The 22573-nt window shown below is 34.1% G+C and overlaps 1 protein-coding gene, 1 long non-coding RNA gene and 1 pseudogene across 3 annotated transcripts; 1 reads left to right on the top strand and 2 right to left on the bottom strand.

Moving 5' to 3' along the window:
- Positions 1-594: 594 nt before the first annotated feature.
- On the bottom strand, positions 595-3870 carry LOC132312556 (GDP-mannose transporter GONST3-like). The gene is made up of 2 exons (XM_059810958.1): positions 3612-3870; positions 595-2093 (listed from the first exon to the last, which is right to left on the bottom strand). Exon 2 carries the CDS (start codon positions 2091-2093, stop codon positions 948-950), a length of 1146 nt encoding a protein of 381 aa, XP_059666941.1. The 5' UTR covers positions 3612-3870; the 3' UTR covers positions 595-947.
- A 2644-nt stretch (positions 3871-6514) lies between these two features.
- LOC132312555 (uncharacterized) lies at positions 6515-14771 on the bottom strand. 2 transcript variants are annotated; one of them, XR_009483293.1, is made up of 5 exons: positions 14519-14771; positions 11877-12002; positions 7614-10990; positions 7275-7534; positions 6515-6992 (listed from the first exon to the last, which is right to left on the bottom strand). It is a non-coding gene; the product is annotated as an uncharacterized LOC132312555 (long non-coding RNA). The 2 variants fall into 2 exon arrangements; XR_009483292.1 differs by having other exon boundaries at positions 7275-10990.
- Positions 12362-13922, top strand: LOC132314987 (probable aquaporin TIP5-1; annotated as a pseudogene).
- Positions 14772-22573: the final 7802 nt, after the last annotated feature.

Genomic DNA, 22573 nt, shown 5'->3' with positions numbered 1-22573 from the left:
ACATGTTACTGCAAATGGAGAAGACATGCTAGGTCTCATGCAAGTAGTTAGGAGGAGGCAAGAACGTTGTTGCACATGGCTCCAGTGTCTTGAGTTTCTAAAAATCTTGGTGTGTGTCTTGTAGACCCTCAATCTCACCCTTGTATGAGAGAGTGAACTATTATTCTTTTCTATAATGTTTCAAAGTTGAATGAAAGTAGTTTACAATTTTAAATGAGTTTTTACTTCAAGCATGCATTCTAGTTGTTCATGCATGTAATATTGTGACTTGTCATTTTCACAACTACCCAGATAGCCCACTACATGAATCATATGTTTTCATTATTCTCCTAAGGTCATAACCTCTAATCACATGCTAAGATCACAGTGTGTAAAATATCTTACAAAACCGACTTTGCCACCCACGAGTTAAACTGATGCAATTGTTATTAGAACAAAAATAATCAAGAGCCTCAAGCCGATAAAGACCGAGAAAAATTTCATTCAGAACTCCATTGTAGCAGAGATGGAATTGAGTAACAATCACAAGCAATTCTACTTTTAAAAAAAGGCACAGTATTCATACTCGACCATGCAGCAATTTGGATGACTAGATTGATGAACGAAATTCTCAAAGTTAGAAGAAAAAGGAACATATTTCATCATATCCTAGACCAATTTTATCAATCAGTAAAGGTGGACCAATTACATCCACACCACATCTATGAACTCCGAATTACTACCGCAACTAAAAGAATCATTCAAATGCTGCCTCTTCTTTCCGATCGTTGAAAATTACATCAAAAGAATGCAACATCCGGATCAGACCCCTGCTCAAATTCCAATCACAGATATGCGTCCAAATAGGTGCACAAAATTGGCGAAATGCAAAAAAAAATTGCTACCCCTAGTCCTTATCACTGACAAGAAGATTGAAAAACAAGGCAATAAGATTTAATTCTGACCTCTCATTTTCCCTCTCCTAGATCTGTGGGATGCTTCTCATCACTATTGCTCTGTGTGTGGCTTTGCATTTCAAGTAACTTCTGTTGTTCCTCCTCACTCTCCTGTGCATTTACTTCTTTCACAGCCTTGGGCTTGTTGCTTGTAGATTGCTGGTACATAAACCCACCTATCATGCATATCAAAAGCCCTATCGTGCCCACAAATGTTGAATGCTTGTCCCAAATGATCAGATTAATCACAACTGTCAATAGCTTGTTCACTATGCCTAGAACAGTGAATCCCGTTGCAGAAATTGCTCTGCGGCAAGAAAACCCAAAGAAAGAGATGGCTAAACCAAACAGACATGATAATCCAACTGGAAGAATCACCTGAAAAGTGTGCCAATCTGACTCATCCGTAATTTCATGCTTTATCTTCTTCAACTCTCCCATAATAAGAAGCTCTAATGGAAACAGTAGCAGAGCCTCGAGATTGTTGTACAGCACAAGACCCCATGTATTTAGACCAATGGTCATGACCACATGCTTAATGTAGACAAAATCTATGGACATGCTTACTAGGTATGCCAAGGCCCAGCTATAAGCCATGAGTGTGAACTGATAGTCTGTTATGACATAAAGCACACTACCACCAAAGATGGTGGCAAGTGAGAGCCATGTCCTCATTGTCGGCCACGGCTGATGCAAGTATAAAGTCTCTCCTATTGCAACAAAAATGGGAACTGCTGAACGAAAGACAATGAAGGTGTCAACATTAGCATGGAGAAGTAGCTCACTGTTGGTGAAGAGAGAGAGGTAGAATATAACTGCAGCTGGTAGGAACCGCCACATTGTCAGAAGATCAAGCCGATCATGCTCTATTAACTTGAGCCACCCACAAATGAAGACCCCAGCTGCGCTTGTGAAGTACTGTAGAGCAGTTAGTGCCCCCGGGTAAGGAAATTTCATAACAGCCCACTTGTTGATAATGGAGAGCAATGATGCCGAAAGGCAGTATCCGGCAGCTATACCATAGACTGATGCTTGATGAAGTAAGCCACTATACCAGGTAACTTGGGATTCGCTAGAAGATGAAACATCTGAACCTATCTGGGCCTCACCATCTTTGGGATTTTCCACATCTCTGAGATTTTCCTCTTCATTGGGCATCTATACAAGAACCAAAAAATTCTTATTAGCTTTGAAATATAGATTTACCATTTTCAATGATGAAATAAAGGAAGTTTTAACTTCCTTTGAAGAAGATCCCATGTATAACATTAGACTGATTCTTATGTTCTATGTAATAAATTTTCCAGAGATAGAAGATGAAAGGGTAATCATCTTTCCCATCCCCTCTCAATGGATTTTGATATTGCCTTAGATATTATTGCTGCTTAAAAGTATGACGGAAAAATGAGACCTGGTCTGATTCTATTGTTAAGAATTACCTATAAAAAACACTGAGGAATGGAAGAAATAAAATGCAAGGCTATAGGCTATCGCTCAACGCTAGTAAAAAATAAAAAATGTAAGACTTTAAAAGAGACAATGGTTGTGAATTACAGTTTCCGTATTTACGTAAATCGCATTTGGCATTGATGTCTGTATAGTGATACAAATATATAAATTTTTATTAACAAAATAAATAGCATTGAATAACTCAACAGAACTTCCTTTTTCTTTAGGATAACAGAATTAATAACAAGGATGATCAAAACTTCAAAGGACACATCCAGAAAAGTTGTCTATTAATTTTTATCCATATCTGATCTGGTGGAACTTTCAATTTTTATTATTTTATTTTGCAAATAGAGCATATGGTGGATCCTAATGCTATCAAATAGAGCATATGGTGGATCATAATGCTATCAAATAGAGCATATGGTGGATCATAATGCCACATCTTAAATACAAAAAAATGGTCAGTAACTATAAGAAAAGAACTTGGTCTCTGTTTAACCAGTAATTTAGATCAATTTTAAAACTTCTTCTTGTTGTTGAATGCTGTTGATTTTATATGATTCTTGGGACATGTTGCGTTACAAAGACAGGGAGTACTTATTATATAAAATCACCAGCAATGTTGCAGCAACAAGAAGCCTATAAATTGATCTAAATTGCTAATTAAACAGAACCAAAGTACATTTTCTATAGCATAACGATCCACCATATGCTCTACGTGCAAAAAGGAGAAAAAAAAAATAATAATAATAAATAAAAATTGAAAAGTTCCACCAGATCTTTCAGTTAATGGACTTTTTTTCTGGATGTGTCCTGTGATCATCCTTTGTTACTGTATTAATTTCTGTTATATGGTCGTGTGTATCTTATGCTGGTAAGGGAAGAAACCAATAATAAACTAAAATCCAGCAATTGGACCTCTCACAACTGAATAAAAGAACATACACGTAAATCATACATACAATTACTTATTCACATTGAATGCTTATGCCAATTAACCAAATTAATAACAATTGATGTAGTTTAATTGTCACTTCAATTTTTTTTTTCTTTCTTTTCCTGCATTTTCTCAGCCACCAAATAAAACATGGAATCATATGCATACATACGTAACTAAACTAATAGGGCACGTAGATTCACTAACGCAGTTATAGATCCAAACCCAACTTCAGATCAAACCTAAAAAAGAATAAAAATGAGAAAAGAGGAGTGCGTAGAGAATACCTTTAGCTGAAATTTCGCGGCGATTCACAGTCGTCGTCACTTCACCGTTGTTGTCGATTCCGCATCTGCGGTGATATCGAAGTTTTCTCCTTAGGGTTTTGAGTCGGAGAGAGCGTGCCGAGGAAGTGTCGGTGCAGGCGGCCACTTTGGTGATTTGGAGTGTAGATGTTGATCGATCGAGATGTAACCTGAAACAATTTGTTGGTTTTCTCTCTCTGTATCTATGCGAGACACTGAGTGTGTATATAATTATAATTATATATATATATATATATTTACCCAGCTGTTTATTAATTTGATGGATCGATGAAGAAAGCGATGGGCTTCTTCAGGAGACGAAAAGTGAGAAAAATGAGGGTCCGAGTCACGTGCTTAGCGCGCGCGAAATTGCTCATTCCCTCCGTAGCCAGCTGGCAAAATAAGAGAATAAAATTAATTTTTAAGGTCTTGATTTATAACTCTAAAATGCATGTTTTTAAAAAATTGAAATATTATTATCAGAAAACAATATTTTAATTCTTTAAAAACATACATTTCATAACTAAATTTTTTAAAAAATAATTTTTTAAAACTGACCTAATCATAAATTTTTATATATTTTTAATTTTTTAAAAATAAAAAATTATTTCCTCTGCGTTGAACTACTTATTAGCTTAAGTAATTGCGTAACTAGTTTAGATTTAATTTTGCTTTTGATTGATTTCCATTCTCGATCGTTTCATTAACATGAACATGAACATGTATTGGGTTGAATCCCTTCATTGAGAGTAGGCCCAACCTCCGAAATGCCAAACAGATTGGAAAGATGGCATAATACAAAACGGGCGTAGCCTGCTAAATTCAAACAACATACCGGTATTGAATGAACATTAAAAACCCACTCCAAACAAACAACACTTTTTCTACTCTCTCATTTTATAATATACCACATCTACCCTTTTCACTATATGCTTTTTCTTCTTACCTTATTTTACATTTTTTTATTTTTTCACAAAATCTCTAGTCTTTTAATTTTGTTGTCAAAAGAGGACTTTATTTATCAACAAGTACAAGGTAAACTTAAATATTAATAAATTCTAAATTAATTCTTAAAAATCACAGGAAAAAAAAAATCTTACTAAACTCAAAGCATAAAATAGAAAATATTTTTTAAAAAATATATACCATTCCGATCACAATCCAAATTAATTCTTCAAAATCACATTAGGGAAAAAAATAAATTTAAACGTAAACTCAATGCAAAAAGAAAAAAGAAAACTCATTCTCTCTATTATTTTTTCATTTGTGAAATCTTTAATTATTATTTACAAAGATCAATATCATATCCTAATGAGAGAAAATAAAAAATTAAAATAAAATAGAGAAACGTTTTAGAAAGACAAGAAGAGTTTAGGGCCTTAGGCTAATAGAAATTTGAATTTGGCCAGGGCTATCCGTTAGCCCGCCCAAGTATTCAAAACAAACAAATTTGAAGTGATTCTTGCCTAGATCAACTCACAATTCATGACAATTACAGTTTGATTCTTACCTAAATCAACTCAATCCCAAAATTGTATGCATTAATTTAGTTGGGCAATTGTAATTTATTCTTACGGTTTTTTGTTGTGATATTTTTCCTTCCACCTCATATCTTATTATACTTATTGCTTGATAATAGTCTCACTAACCTCTCGCTTGGAACACTCGATCACTCTCAATACTGTTACATCGTGTGTATTTTGTAATAATTCCTTACCAAATACATACAATCAAATTGTAACTTTACAAAATACATACAATCAGATAGCATTGAGAATGACATAGTGCTCCAACCAATAGACTTGTGAGGTCATTATCAAGAAATAAGAGAATAATAATAAGATATTACAATATATACAAGGAAAAGAATCACAACAAAGGGTAAAAATAAATTACAATTACCAACTAAATTAATGCAGACAATTTTGAGGCTGGGTTGATTTAGGCAACAATCAAACTGTAATATTTCATTTTTCACTCTTTTTCTCGCTGCACCATTGAGACGATACACCAGTCTTAACCTCGCACACTCCAAGAAAAATAAAACATACTTTTCTCATCACTAAGAAGCAGTATATATACACAAAGAGATTTTTTTTTTTTTTTTTTTTTTTGTAACTGTATATAAAAAGTAGTAAACCCATAATTTATTGAATTTCATTTATATCCCATAAAGACCTACCAATTAAGCTGTTATTATTGTATTAAATTTTCCCATTAAAGCCTTATTACAGTATCCCATTTGAAAGTTAATCAATTTTACCTCTCTTCATAATATTAAAATTGTTAGTATTTAACAAAACTCAACATTGTCTTGTTTTGATGATATTTAAATATATAACACAAATTTATTTATTTATTATTATTAATGAACAATTGCTTATCCACGTGAAATGTAATCGAGTTTCTGCACCATCTGAAAAAAAAAAGGCCGAGACGCCAACTTATACCACAATTTTTTCCTATAGGAAATTTTGTCCCTTAAAATTGATCACTCTTTTACCGAATGGGCACATATATATTGAACCATGACTAAACCATAGAGTTAGATTTACTATTGAGGTATATAGTTTAAACAATTGTTCCAACTTCAAATAACTCTCATTTGGCTACTAGTGGCTTAATTGGTAAAGTATCCAATTCTCGAGCAGGTGTGCTCATGTTCAAGTTCCCCTCTCCCGTAGTTCGCCAGGAAAGAAAAAAAAACAATAAATTCAAAACAATATATCATTACTAATTAGTTCCACTTTTCTGGTTTTGTCTCCACTAAGCCTCAATCTTCCCCTTGGGTCAATAACCAATTCCTCTGAAACTTCACAGAAATTTTAAACCTTTAATTAGGAGCCACATAGAAGACTATATATATATATATATATATATATATATTTGGATAATTAATCACTTTATTAAAAAAGAAACAAGATACAAGCATAAAAGGGGCATCCCCCATCAAAACAAACCAACCAGCCACTGGCTACATATAAAAGGAACCAAATACAGGGCTGCATCACCCATGCTACTAAACCTAGAGATGGGCAGAAAGAGCATTCTAAGTCTAAAAGAGCTGCAAATCTGGTAGGCAACAGAGCACTCGTTTGAGAAGGTGTTGGAGTATCTTCCAGCATTCCTTTCTCCCCAAATCATGTACAAGCAGCAAGCAACAGTAACTTTGTGGACATGGTGAAGCCAATTCTTCCTAGACTGACGATTTGTGTTGATCCAAACAATAATATCACTCAAATTGATATTACCATGCCAATTGAGGCTCACTGCAGCAGGAACAAAATGCCAAACTTTCAAAGACTGACAGTTAAAGAACAGTGATAGATGGTTTCAGCACCATTCGGAATCAATGGTCCATTCCTGCATAAAATACATTGATCTGATTGAGCCATGAAATCTTGTTACTCATAGTACAAAAGAAAACACAGTGTACTAGAAGATGTTGCCAAGACCACCAAGACAACTAAAAGGTTCTCTGAACACATTTCATGTGGTTCCAGTTGCACCTAATACAATATAAAGACCATAACATTTCCTAGTGTAAACTTTCCCACCAAGGACTGACATCAGATTATGTTGCAATGCAGAAACTCTCTGTATTAACTATATTACCCGAGTGATGAGTGTGTTAGTTGCATTTACCTCAAAATATGGAAACACCATGAGAAGAAAAAGCTCTAATTACTGTTGTAAATGATTTATGAGGGTATGACGCGACTCTCCATTCGTAGTTGTATCCCTCCTAAAAGATAAAACGGCAGCCGAAAGCTAAAATGCATAAAATGAAAATCATTCCTCATTCACAAGGAAACCAAAAAGCCAGCCAAAGGATGAAGCAATGTTTGGGAACTCCACAAGGAAACCAAACAGCTCTGTAAAGACTCCACAAGTTGTGGTGGATCCTGCAGAAAAGTGAAATCGACTTGAAACAATGTATACTATATCATACCATATAAGAAGAGGTTTTATAAGAATTATTACCAGTTCTAGGATCAAGGACAAGTGAATTGCAACCAGCCAATAGAGTAACCATTTGCTGGAAACCCTCTTGTGTTACTCAGATCAAACGCAGAGAACGGCATTGGTAGAGAACAGTGGCATCAACCTTTTAAAGTATTTAGAAGGCGTAGCAAGAAGGATTCTAGAGCTCAAACCTTTATTTGACACATGCTAGACGATGGGGTCCACTTGGAGTCTCGCATAATTAGGAGGTTTGGTCAAATTGCATTAGTTTGGTAATTGCATTAATTATGGTAAATTTGCATCATTTTGGTAAACTGCATTATTAGGGGGTTTGGTAAAATTTCATTATTTTGGTAATTGCATAATTAGATTAAATTGCATCAATTAAGTTATTTGTTATTTTATTAACTTAGAGTCAACTTTTGATTACCTCCATTGTAGGGTAATCCAAGGGTTATCTTTTATTATAAAAAAGAAACTATGTAACTATGAATACTTAGCGAATGATTGAATAAAATTATCTTTTGAGATTTATTTATGAGTGATTCACAAATTCTAAGGGTGTGAGGCCTTCTCTATGTGATACCTAGGTCCTATTGTAGTGATTCCAATAGGCTTTTCTTTGTTATTTTCAATCCTTCTTTTCTACTAACAACCCCTGAATCTTAGCTTTGTTTCTGAATTTCCAGCCCATAACTTTTATTTACTTTCTTCTATTTGAGCATGTCCTTTGTCCTACATCAGTTTTGGTATCAGAGCTTAAGTAGACATTATGTTTACGGGCAATGAAAGATTGGACAATAATCAGAAGACTGAGTTGCTGTTACAAATTTTGGAAAAGCTTAAAGGGCTGAATGCTCAATGCGATAGGATAAGCACTCGAATTTCCCAGCCTTTTAACAAATCGGTAGCCCTTAAAGAAGAATATGCATTGGGTACTAATGATGGTAGAAACCGCAAGCAACAATAGCCTTTACACTCTCTGCAAAGGTGTAATTTGAAGGTTGATCCACCACTCCATCCCATGTTGGAGTTTCCAAGAAATCCATTAGAAATGAATCATAATGACCCACATGATGTTGCTGGAGATATTACAAAGAAGTTACGTGATGGAACTTACCGCATACAAACAACAACAATGCAGCCAAATGATGGATCGAAACCATCTTTATCTAACATGGCTGATCCTGAAGGAAAGAGTACAATGGCTAGCAAGGATTGTGAGAACCTGCTTGATGATGAGACCTGCAACACTGATCATGTGAAAGAAGTTGGAGAGATTGTTTCGTCCATCTCCGTTGTGACGCGCATCCTTGAAGACCCTAAAGTTGGTGGCAAAGATGGGCAGCAGACCTCTCATTTTGAGACGCAAGTTCATTGTGGAAATCAAGCTCGGAAGCCTACCATTGATGGCGGTGGCAGCCCAAATGTTGTCTCCACAGCCATGGTTGAGCGTCTCAAAATTTCCATCAAACCGTATCCACAACCATTCAAAACGTCTTGGATAGATAGTACTTCTATTCTGAATCTTCCCAAAGATGCGGCTATTGGAGTAGATACTTGGTGTATATTAGTGGCACTGCAAAGAAATGGGAGCATGCTTGTGCCAAGAAGCAACAGAAGCTGGTTCAGATATCCACCAACTTGGTAGATGAGGTCTGGAAAAATCAACAGCCAGACGAAACTAACCCTGTAAGTGATAATCTAGAGGGGTCTCGCGCATCAAAAGATCATTTTAAAGGGTTAAGTTTTCCCACTATTTCCTCAGTTGGTCCTAATGCAGCAATTATGCATTATAAACTAGAGGAGAAAACATGTTTAGGACTTGATCCAAACAACATTTGTCTATTGGATTCTGGAGCACAGTACCTAGACCAACTGGTTTGCTCTTTATGTTCTTGCTCGAATACATTCGTGGAAGGATAGCCTTGAGTTTCGACATGGTACTGGCCATGGAGTTCGTATCAGAGGTGATGGGTCAGATGCTAATTTTGTTATGGGGTTGCCTAGAACTAGTTGGGGACATGATGCTATAACCATTGTTCTGGATCTTTTTTCAAAAAAAGGCGCATTTTCTTCTATGTTCTATGACCTCCAATGCTGTCTACGATGCCAAACCTTTTCTTCAAGAAGTTGTCCGACTTCATGGGTTGCACAACATTATTATTTCTGATCGAGCTTTGAAGTTTATGCATTGTTTTTGGTGCAAATTATGGAAATTGCTGAATACAAGGCTGAAATTTTCTTGCTCTTTTCATCTTATGAGCAATTTCATCCTTTTAACTCGTCGGAGACGAGTTTTTCCAAGCCGGAGAGAATTGGTAGAGAACAGTGGCATCAGCCTTTAAAGTATTTAAAAGGCATGGCAAGAAGGACTCTAGAGCTCAAACCTTTATTTGGCACATGCTAGACGATGGGGTCCACTTGGAGTCTTGCATAATTAGGGAGTTTGGTCAAATTGCATTAGTTTGGTAATTGCATTAATTATGGTGAATCTGCATCATTTTTGTAAATTGCATTATTGGGGGGTTTGGTCAAATTCCATTATTTTTAATGGAAAATCTACATTGTTTTGGTAAATTGCATAATTAGATTAAATTGCATCAATTAAGTTATTTGTTACTTTATTAAGTTAGAATCAACTTTTTATTACCTCCATTGTAGGGTAATCCAATAAGCTTTTCTTTGTTAGTTTCAATCCTTCTTTTCTATTAACAACCCCCTGAATCTTAGTTTTGTTTCTGAATTTTCAGCCCATAACTCTTATTTACTTTATTCTAAGCACTAAATAAATTTAACGGTTGTCATTTGGTATGTTGTTGCTGGTATGCTAAATAGAATCACATTTATTGGTTCATTTACGAGCTAATAATTAACAATGAAATTTGTACTTGATAAAAAAAAAAAATAGTATAAAAATATATAAAAAATAAAAATAAAAATTGCTTACGCTTTTTATTAGTAGAATAGATATAGATAATAAATAAATCAAAATATTATATTTGTTTTCCCTTTAATGATACAAACTGTTTTTATTTTTATTTTTTATTATATATTCTCTTCTAATTAACTGTTTTACACATTTTGTAAATATTGAATTTCAGGGAAAAAAAAAACCATTACGACTTTAGATTGTTATGGAATTTGCACATTAATTCTAGCATACACTAAGAACAATACACAGCAAGCAACAGTAACTTTGTGGACCTGGTGAAGCCAATTCTTCCTAGACTGACAATTTGTGTTGATCCAAACAATAATATCACTCAAATTGGTATTACCATGCCAATTGAGGATCACTGCAGCAGGAATAGAACAAGTGATAGATGGTTTCAACACCATCTGGAATCAAGTGATAGATGGTTTCAGCACCATTCGGAATCAATGGTCCATTCCTGCATAAAATACATTGATCTGATTGAGCCATGAAATCTTGTTACTCATAGCACAAAAGAAAACACGGTGTACTAGAAGATGTTGCCAAGACCACCAAGACAACTAAAAGGTTCTCTGAACACTTTTCATGTGGTTCCAGTTGCACCTAATACAATATAAAGACCATAACATTCCCTAGTGTAAATCGCAACCAGTTCTAGGATCAAGGACAAGTGAATCGCAACCAGCCATTAGAGTAACCATTTGCTGGAAACCCTCGTGTTACTCAGATCAAACGCAGAGAACAGCATGTATAACCATGGAAGCACTAAATAAATTTATCAGTTGTCTTTTGGTATGTTGTTGTCGGTATGCTAAATAGAATCACATCTAATAATTAACAATGAAATTTGTAATTGATAAAAAAATAGTATAAAAATATATATAAAATAAAAATAAAAATAAAAATTGTTACACTTTTAATAGTAGAATAGATATAGATATAGATAAACAAATCAAATATTATATTTGTTTTCCCTTTAATGATACAAACTGTTTTTATTTTTTATTTTTTATTATATATTCTCTTCTACTTAACTGTTTTACACTTTTTGTAAATGTTGAATTTCAGAAAGAAAAAAAAACCATTACGACTTTAGATTGTTATGGAATTTTAATACACTAAGAACAATGCATCAAATTTTATTTATACACAATCAATAATACATCAAATATCACTTCAGAATACTTTCAATAAAATGTGTAATACATCAATATAAAAAACATGGGCATACCAATAAGCCATATAATTTAAAAACGAATAATTTAAAAAATAGAAAATTAACACAATAACAGAAATTAAGAAAGGAAAAATGACAATAATAAAATAGTTAAGAAATAACTGACCTGGATGATGAAAGGAATGCTAGGCACTGTCACAAAGTCATATGGCCTCCCTACATGGAGGTGATAGCGGTGTAATATGGCTCCAAGATACAACCCATATCCGCAAGTGGTCTTCTTCAGGCACATCTAAAGAAAGACAAGTGTGTACTAGCCTTGTGTCAAAAATGCGCCAAAATCAATAAGTAAATATATATCTCTAATAGGAAGATGTGAAAAAGATGAATAGAGAAAGAGCGATTTTTCTAACAACAGCTCACAGCCTCACATCTATATTACCCAAAAGTTTTCTCATAAAGTATGGAAAACATGGGAATAAATAATATCATAATAATTCTTTAATAATATTTATATTTTTTATTAAATACTTTCCTTTTCACCATGAATAAACTGTGATAAATTGAAATTCATCTCTTATAATTCTCATTCCTTGACCATTGCCTTTGGAGCACTCTGTCATCATCTCTTATTATTCTCGTTCCTTGACAATGGCCTCACAAACCGCTCATTTAGAACAGTCGATCACTCTCAACGCTCTCAGATCATATCTTGCAGAGTGCATCTCCACTTTTGTCTTCGTTTTCGCCGCTACCGGGTCCTCCATGTCTTCTCGTGAGTTCCTAACACTGCTTTGGTTCTAATGAGATTCATTTGTATATATGCATTCTTTTTAAACACATCATTACATTTTTGCAGTATAACTCATATTAATTTGGTTACTTGAACAAATTAAGATGATAATTTTAGTTTATTTTAAGGAAATAATCTGAAACTCTTAATTTTCAGATTTATATGGTTTAATATATTGATTGCGCTTGTAAAAGGGTATGTTATTTCACACTTGGGATGGACAATTGGGTGATTACTTGGTTCAATACTGGATTCATTTGAATCAAATAGTAGTCACAAAAATGTGAAAAAACAGTGTCAAGACATAGTCTACATCTATATATGTCTAACAATGACTTTTAATTAAATCACGGGTTTAATCCAATCTCTTGAATACACACACATTGGTGGGTAAATAAATGTCCATATCATGCCTATATGATCTGTTCTCTGGTGCTGTCATCGATGGTGTTGCATTCTTGAACACTATATGCATATAGTTAGTTACCCAATAATTTATTTAAACTGTTTGCTTTTGTTTTTAATCAAAAAGATAGATAAAAAAAATGTGTTAGAAGTAGTCAAATTTTGAAATATACTGATCAACAATATATGTGATCTGTTTTTGTTTATGGGAAAGTAACCACTATCCAATAAAATAGGGTGTTAGATGGCAGAATTTGTTTAATTTGGCTGTGATTACAGGGAAAATGATGCCAGATGCTACATCAGATCCATCTAGTCTGGTGGCAATTGCGGTTGCAACCGCCTTTGCATTGTCAGTGGCGGTGTACATTGCCACCAATATTTCTGGTGGCCACGTTAATCCGGCCGTCACGTTCGGAATGGCAGTGGGAGGGCACATAAGCATCGCAATGACCATCTTTTACTGAATTGCACAGATGCTTGGTTCTGTTATGGCTTGCCTTCTCCTAAAAGTGACCACAGTTGCACAGGTGCTGGAAGTGTACATTTTAATGGTCCATTTAAGATGTGTATTACTAGTTAAATCATAAATGCCGCAAATTGTGTTAACATGAATTTTGGGTATTGCAGCATGTTCCGACCCATGCAATTGCACAGGAAATGACGGGGTTTGGAGAGTCTCTTTTGGAAGGGGTGATGACATTCGCTTTGGTGTACACTATCTATGCAGCCAGGGACCCGAGGCGTGATCAATTGGGAGCCATTGGGCCCCTAGCAATCGGGTTGATAGCTGAAGCCAATGTGTTGGCTTCAGCACCCTTTACCGGTGGATCGATCAACCCGGCATACTCATTTGGGTCTGCTGTCGTGGGTGGTAGCTTTAAGAATCAAGCAGTGTATTGGATCGGACCATTGATCGGTGCCGCAGTTGGCATCGTTCTTTATGATAATGTGGTGTTCCCTAGTCAAGGGCCTGAATCTTTTAGGGGAATTGCAGATGGAGTTGGAGTTTGAACCATAGAAGAGAAGAAAATGATTGTGAGGGCAAATGGTGGATTATAATGCTCCATCTTTAATAAAATAAAATGCACTAGTGTTCTGATTGATTAGCAATTTAGGTCAATTTATGGACTTCTTATTGTTGTTGGATTGCGGTGATTTCATATAATAAGTACCCCTTGCCTTCATAATACAACAAATCCGAATGAACTAGCAAAAGATCCGACCTTATATTATTTCCAAGATTTGTGGTCTTTGTGAATCTTATGGTACTAAGGGATTAAACCAATAAACTTAAATCCAGCAATTTGACCTCTGAAAACAGTATGAAAGAATAGACACATGAATCAAACACACAATTACTTCTTCATATTGAATGCTTATGCCAAATAACCAAATTAATAATACTTCATGGAGCTTATTTCCTCACTTAATTTCCTTTTCTTTTCCTGCATTTTCTCAGCCACCAAATAAAACGTGGAACTATAAACATACGTATGTAACTGAACTGAACTAACAGGACATGTAAAAGCACCAACAGTTCCAAACCCATCTTCAGATCAAAACTTTAAAAAGTAAAAAAATTAGAAAGAGAAGTGCGCAGAAAGTACCTTTAGCTGAAAATTTCGCAGCGATTCACTGTCGGTGTCACTTCACCGTTGTTGCCGATTCCGGTGATGTCGAAGTTTGCCAGTTAGGGTTCTGCATCGGTGATGGCAGTGCTGAGGAATAGTCGGTGCAGCCTACTTTTCTGAGAAAAGATGGTTCCAGTCACGTGCTTGGCGCGCTCGAAATCACCTCCTCTCTCGTCGGAGAAGTTATTTTCAAATCTACTTTTAATAATCATATGTCAAAGATCATATCATTATGATCATTACATATATTAAATTAAATATTTAATTAAATTAATAAAACAATTAAATAAAAATCTTTATAAACTTTACTCATAATTTAACTTACAGGTATAGAATAGAAGCACATAGGAAACTCCATAAATTGAAGTTTTTTCTTATTTTTTTCAGATATTAGTAATATTTTTTATTTTTTTTTTCTGAATTTATTAGTACTTGGTACCGGTTAAGTACTAGTACACATACCCACCCAATCTACACATTGGGTCTCCGGGTATCTAAGTGATACCTACTCTGGGATTGTGGTATATATATATATATATTTTTTACCAAAGTTAGCAAATTAGAACTATAACCATTTAATTCTAAATTCAACAGTAATTGGTCACTCTTTCTCATACCCTCTTCTACAACCATCGTAAAACGTGAACCCTCCCATACCCAACCTTGTTATATTCTCAACTTGTATAATTTTCAATTCAAAAATAACTTATAGTTTACCATTGATCATTTTCGATTTCACATAAATGATAGGGTAAATGCAAAAAAATCCCCCTGGCCAATTAGCAATAAACTCCCTTAAATTACAAAAATTGTAACTAACCCCTTACACTATACCTTTTTGTTGCAGATGACTCTGATAAGTGCACAAAACTTGTTATTTTATACATAATAATAAATAATTAATTAATATTTTTCATTAAATAAATATGCTTATATCTGTTTTTCATGTTTTATAGGGGTTGATTTCGGAATAAGAATAAAACAAACAAAAATAGCAGAAATTTGGAATTATACGATCCATCAAAGTCAAATTAAGAAATTGCCTTTTCCATTAAATCAGCAAAGATCAAGCCAAATTAGAAAGTATATCAAGACAAATTGGAAAGCACGTCAAGTCAAAGATCAAGCCAAATTGGAATGTATTTTAGGAAGATTTTATTTTATTTTATTTTCACTTCTATAATTATAATTTTCTCTAAAAACAAGGACATATGTAGAGAGGTAAGATATACAGTGTTAGTAACATAAAATAATAAAAGTTAGAGAGAATTTTTGTCTTCAATTTATTTCTTATAATTTTTGTTATGAAGTTTGTTTTTATATCTTTATTTTGTTTCCTATTATGCTAGCTTAAACACCATTTCTCAAGGGAGTAATGAAGCCACCATGGCTGAAATATAAGTAAATTTACTTTAATTCTTTTATGAAATTTTCGCTTTAGAACATTATTTTACTCTTCTATTATGTGTTCTTATTTTGATAAAAAAAAATTAGAAAGAGGATTTTCGTATTTACCAATTATTGGTAAATGGTAATTCAGAGAATGTCTGTTTCTATCCACCAAAGATATATCAGATTAAGTAGAATATATTATCAAGCAATTATTATTTCACGCTATTATTTTCCTTTATCTCTCCAAGATATAATTGGACTGGTGGAGTGATTTGCTTATAATAGGAAAATTTACATACATAGATATATACTAATTTATTTATAACAAGCTGCGGTGGTGAATTCTTCCCTGAGATTTTTCTTATTATTTGATTAGAATTTATTTCGTCTTATTTATTTATTTTATTTTTAGTTTATTAGTAATAAATCAATAAATTGTTTTAAAAATTATTCTTCCTTAAATTTTGGTTTTAATGTTCGACCCTACTTATTCTATACCATTTTTAATTTAGTTTTTGCAAGTTTTTTTTTATTTTTGCACGAACACTAGTCAAATGGCGCCGTTGCCGCAAATCAATTCAAAACTGAAATTTTTGGGAGGCCACCCAAACTTTCTATTTCTCCCTTTCAATTATTTTAATTCTTATTTTTATTTTAATTCTTAGGTTTGTAGGCTTTTTTATTTAAAAAAATAAAAAATTGCTTCATTTATTAATCCGTTCACCAGTTTACTGGTATTTGATTTTTTATTTGTTTTATTTTTTTTTCTTTCCTTAATTTTCTTTTACTTTTCTTCCTCTTTCTAGATATTGACCTTTGTAAAAAAATAATAATAATAAATAAAATAAAATAAAATATTACAAAGTCAAACTGCCTTATACAAATTCAAACTGCCTTGTTCTTCATTTTTTGCTTATTGCTTAGTATTTTATTCTATATATTGAAGCTTCCCTCGTGATGCAGCCTTTTCTCTCAGTGGGTGTTGCAGCTAAGCATTAAAGAACGAAAAACGAAGAAGAAGCGAACGGGGCCTGTTTGTACTCCATTTCAGTCCCATATTTGTCGCCGGAATCACTCCGCAAGCATCGCCGTTCAGCCATCGTAGCTTCGTCGGCGTCCGAATCCTCTCTGGTTGCCGATCCAATCACAGCCATTGCCGTCTTGAAGCTTTCTTCCTCGCCGACGTGGAGGCGCCTCTGTCATCGCAAGGAGTTTCTCTGGTCATTGCTGGGTATTTAGCGGCAATTTGTGTTGCTATAATTGGGTATATATATCTATATAGTAGCATATTTGGCTTGTTTGCTTACGGACACAGCACTATCCCAATTCTGTAATCCGTACAGAACTAACCTAGTTGTGCATAACCTGGTTCATTCAATAAACTAGTTTGAAAAAAAACAAATAATAAAACAATAATAAAAAAAAATAATACAGATTGTTGATTCAGAGGACTAATTTGGGAGCATTCAACACTTGGATATTCATATTGGAGCGTGTGAACACACGGCAAACTATTGTTTTGTCTTCCTGTAAGCGATTTCGAAAGCTCAATAGTGTAACTCGGAATGATCATTTTCCTCTATCATTTATTGACCAAATGTTAGAGAAATTGGCCGGTCAGTCATTTTATTGCTTCTTAGATGGTTGTTCTGGCTATAATCAAATCCCTGTTCACCTTGATGACCAACACAAAACCACTTTCACCTGCCCATTTGGTACATTTGCTTCATTTGGTTTGTGCAATGCACCCGCTACATTCCAGCGATGCATGATGAGTATCTTTAGTGACATGGTTGATAAGTTTTTAGAAATTTTCACGGATGACTTCTCTGTCTTTAGCTCGTCATTTGAACAATGTCTGCACCATCTTACTCTCGTGCTTCAGCGTTGTTGTGATACTAACCTTGTTCTTAATTGGGAAAAAAGTCATTTCATGATCCAAAAAGGAATTGTCCTAGGTCATACCATCTCTGGTGCCGGAATCGAGGTAGATAAAGCAAAAATTGATCTTATCTCCAATTTACCCATTCCTAAAACTGTCCGCGACATTCTACCTTTCCAAGGTCATGCTGGTTTCTATAGGCGTTTTATCAAAGACTTTAGTAAGATAGCACGACCTTTGACCCATCTTCTCGCTAAGGATGCCCCATTTGAGTTTACCGATGCTTGTCACTCTGCTTTTGAGCAATTAAAATCCGCCCTCACTACTGCACCCATAATCCGGTCACCTGATTGGAACCTATCTTTTGAGATCATATGTGATGCGTCAGATTATGCAGTCGGGGCTATTTTAGGGCAAAGAGTTGATAAAGCACCCTATGTCATCTACTATGCTAGTAAGATCCTGAATGATGCACAATTCAACTACTCAACCACTGAGAAAGAATTATTGGCGGTAGTGTTCTCCTTTAACAAATTTTGCTCTTATTTGATAGTATCTAAGGTCATCGTTTATACCGATCATGCTGCGTTGAGGCATATTCTCTTTAAGAAAAATGCCAAACCTAGGTTGATCCAATGGATCTTACTCCTTCAGGAATTTGACCTTGAAATCCGTGATAAGAAAGGCTCTGCAAATGTAGTCGCTGATCATTTGTCTCGTCTAGTTGTTGATTCGATTAGCAATTCTCTTCCCATCTCTGATTATTTCTCTGATGAGCAACTTTTTGCTGTATCTCCTGCACCATGGTATGCCGATATTGTCAATTACATTGTCATAAGTTGTAACGATCCACTCCATCACATGATATGATATTGTCCGCTTTGAGCCTGAGCCCGCACGGTTTTGCTCTTGGGTTTCACCCCAAAAGGCCTCATACCAATTGGAGGTGACACACTTACATATAAGCACTTCACATTTCCTCTACCCAGGCGATGTGGGACTGTGCGCACCTGTAACTCGCCAGTGTGGTAGCCTGACAGTATCTCTTGCACCCGCCCACGGCACACCCACCCACAAGATCATCACAATCCTAAACAGTAATTTAGTCATTTAAACAATAACTTACAATTTAGGAAAAAAACATTCGATAAATCCATAACCCAACAATACTTTTGATTATTTAAATTACATATCCAAAATTTAAGCTTTGACAAATCATCCATGTCTCCACCACTATTATTTTATTAACATATATACAATAATACACTATCCTGTATGCATTAAATTATTCTAGTCATAATCCAACCTATACATACCCTAACCTTATATGATATTTTAAACATCTAAACACATAGCAACTTAATTAGGCACCGGCAAATCAACCATGCCATTTGTAAATATATTTATTTATATACTAGCAATTTAACCATGCTTCCTTAAGTATTTTTACTTATAAAATTAATGAGCAATTCAACCATACTTCCCATATATGAAATTTATTCATAACCAATAAGGCAATATATCAAAGCTTTTTAATTATTTTCAATTAAATTAGTTTATTAATAGGATTATATGAGCATGTTTAGTCTTTACAAAATTATAAATTTAAACATGAGAATGTATATATGTGATGTTCTGATAAATTTAAAATCCTTATATGAGGTTAGATTAATTAAACTTTATTTTCAGAAATTTTTATAGATTGCTTTAACCTTGTGAAGCATGATGAATTGAATTAAATAGATCTTAATTTAATTATGTGTGTTCAATTAGGCTCAAAATAATTAAATTAAGCTTGTGGGATTTTTCTAGAATTTTTTGAGATTTTATGGAAATTTTCTGGAATTATTTTAGGATTTTAGAAGTTATTTTTTATATATTCTGTATATATATATTTATATATACTGTTTATATGTACGTACTGGGGGGGTGTGTGATCGGCGCATCATGTAAGGGGAGGTGATTCGGTACGACGGCGTGCACTAAGCTACGGTGCGCCTCAAATCAGGACCAATAGATGGTCCTAATGAAATAGGAATGTTTCAGTGTGTGTGTATACATAGAACAATGGTGCAATCACTGATCTGGGTTGTTGGTGGCAATGATGATGGTGGATGATGATCTGATGTGCCGCGGTCTATGGAGAGTTGGTGCGTCTTCAAGATCTGGCCGTTGGATGTAAATTAAATGCTGGGAGATGACACGGTGTGGACGAGCTCACCAAGAGATGAAAGGACAGCCAATGGGAAGCAGCTAACACACGCCGAGAGTAGATCTGGCGCGTGAGGGCGCGTGCAGGCGCGTGGACGCGCCTGCCCGTAAGGGGCAGCGCGTGGAGGCGCGTGTGAATAATCTAGGAGTATGTGGCGACGCGTGGGGATGCGGGTGAGGTCCTGGAAAGTTTCTTAGGAGTCTGGTGAATTTCGAGTATTTATCTTAAGCTTGTTAGGGTTAAAATTTACCATTAGAGGGTGTGTTCTTGGTGTTCTGAGAGCCTCAGAGTGTTACTAAGATACTTAGTAGCATTTAATTGGTATAAATATAATTAAATAAATATTTTTTTACCATGGAAGAAGGTGTATATATCTATTTACCCTATAAAAGTATATTCTATTTTTATTTTTTATATACACTTTTTGTATTATATTGTAAACGCGACGTTTTGCCTTTTAAAAAAAATACCTTTTCAGTTCTATTATATTGTAAACGCGACGTTTTGCCTTTTAAAAAAAGATACCTTTTCGTTCTATTTTTAAAATTCTAAAATACCAAAACAGATTCCCTTTCCGTCCTTTTAAAAAAAAAATAATAATAAAAAATACCAAACAGATTTAACCCTTTAGTTGAGTCCCCGTTTGCTTAGCCAATCAAATCTCAAGAAACAAATCATCTAACCAATAAAAATCCGACGCGTGAAAATTCAACGTACGTTTTGCCTTTTAAAAAAAGATACCTTTTCGTTCTATTATATTGTAAACGCGACGTTTTGCCTTTTAAAAAAAGATACCTTTTCGTTCTATTTTTAAAATTCTAAAATACCAAAACAGTTTCCCTTTCCGTCCTTTTAAAAAAAAAAATAAAAAAAAAAATACCAAACAGATTTTACCCTTTAGTTGAGTCCCCGTTTGCTTAGCCGATCAAATCTCAAGAAACAAATCATCTAACCAATAAAAATCCGACCCGTGAAAATTCAACGTTTTTTATTTTTAAAATTCTAAAATACCAAAACAGTTTCCCTTTTCGTCCTTTTTTTTAAAAAAAAAAAAAAATACCAAACAGATTTAACCCTTTAGTTGAGTCCGCATTTGCTTAGCCAATCAAATCTCAAGAAACAAATCATCTAACCAATAAAAATCCGACGCGTGGAAATTCAACGTAGCTTTGAGCGCTCTTATAACAGACCGACACGTCTTCTTCTTGTTTAATCGGCAGTTTTTTTTTATTTATTTTAATCCCCTTCTTCTTTAAAAAAAATTAAAAAAGTTACTTTTTTTTTATTGTTTCCAAACAATTTCAATCAAACCAACGCGGCGTCTTCTTTTATGTTTCCTCGGTTGTTGGTGTCTGAAGAACCTTATATATAATCGGCGGATTGGATCTTGCCTCTCTCATTCTACCTTTTTGGCTTCTTCTTCTACCCATCTCTTCTTTCAACATATACCATCTAACTCTACTTCAAAAGTCAGTATTTAGTTGGAGCGCATAACCCTATTTTGGCTTACGGTATGTTTTGTGTTATTTATATTTTTGTTTTTGAGGATACAATGTTTGAATTTTATTTTTATGTGAAGTTTGTTGACCATAATTCAAAATTATTCATGATGTTGTCATTCTTTTGGTTCATGTACATCATATTACAACTCAAAACCCGTAATTTTTTTTTTTTAAAGGTATGTTTAAATTTGAATTAAAGAACAATTCTGATTTGGATCTATAAAGAATTAAGGCATGAAACCTTGATTCTTTTACTCACAGAAAAGACCTTTCAAGTTCATAGGTAGAGATTTAAATTATTTGACACTTTAAGCCCCTTAAGTAAATTAGTCCATGCAAGCGGAAAGTAGTTTTGTGTTCTTTGAAATTGTAGCTTTGGCTTATGTTGTTGTTGCTGCTATTGTTTGCTTAAAGCATCTGTTTAATCCCTTAGAAAAGGAGAAGTTATAGTTTTCCAAAATTCAAACGTTAGAGTTAGTTTATGTTTCAATCTCATGCTAGGTGGCTTGAATCCAGCGGAAAGTAGTTTTGTGTTCTTTGAGATTGTAGTTTTGGCTTTTGTTGTTGCTGCTATTGTTTGCTTAAAGCATCTGTTTAATCCCTTAGAAAAGGAGAAGTTAACGTTTTCCAAAATTCAACGTTAAGAGTTAGTTTATGTTTCAATCTCATGCTAGGTGGCTTGAATCCTAATGTTATCGCAGAAAATTTTGCACATTAAGAGTTAATTTTTGTTTTCTTTCTTTCTTTCTTTTTCCCAATGAGTTCTTGTTTTAAACAATTTTAAAATTTAAATTTAAATAAGTGTTCAACTCTATATTTTGGATTTTTTTATTAAAAAATAAACTTTAATTATATATCTTTTGAAAAAAAAATAAAATTAACTTTCTGTAACGTAATTTCTAAAAGACATCAACAGTTAAGATGCCTATTGTGAAGAGTTTATGTTTCAAAAACTCTGTCATGTTATATGATCTCAGGGGAAAAAAAAAAAACTCTTTCATGTTATGTTTTTCTCTGCAAAAACTTTTCTCCAACATTGTAAG

Source organism: Cornus florida, unplaced genomic scaffold (assembly GCF_030987335.1).
Source record: "Cornus florida cultivar Cherokee Brave unplaced genomic scaffold, ASM3098733v1 CherokeeBrave_3.0.0_Hap2_Chr06, whole genome shotgun sequence".
NCBI lineage: Eukaryota > Viridiplantae > Streptophyta > Magnoliopsida > Cornales > Cornaceae > Cornus > Cornus florida.
This window is presented reverse-complemented; position numbering and strand designations above follow the sequence as displayed.

Coding starts and splice junctions, on each gene's coding strand:
- LOC132312556 (XM_059810958.1), bottom strand. CDS start 2,093: ATGCCCAATGAAGAGGAAAATCTCAGAGATGTGGAAAATCCCAAAGAT.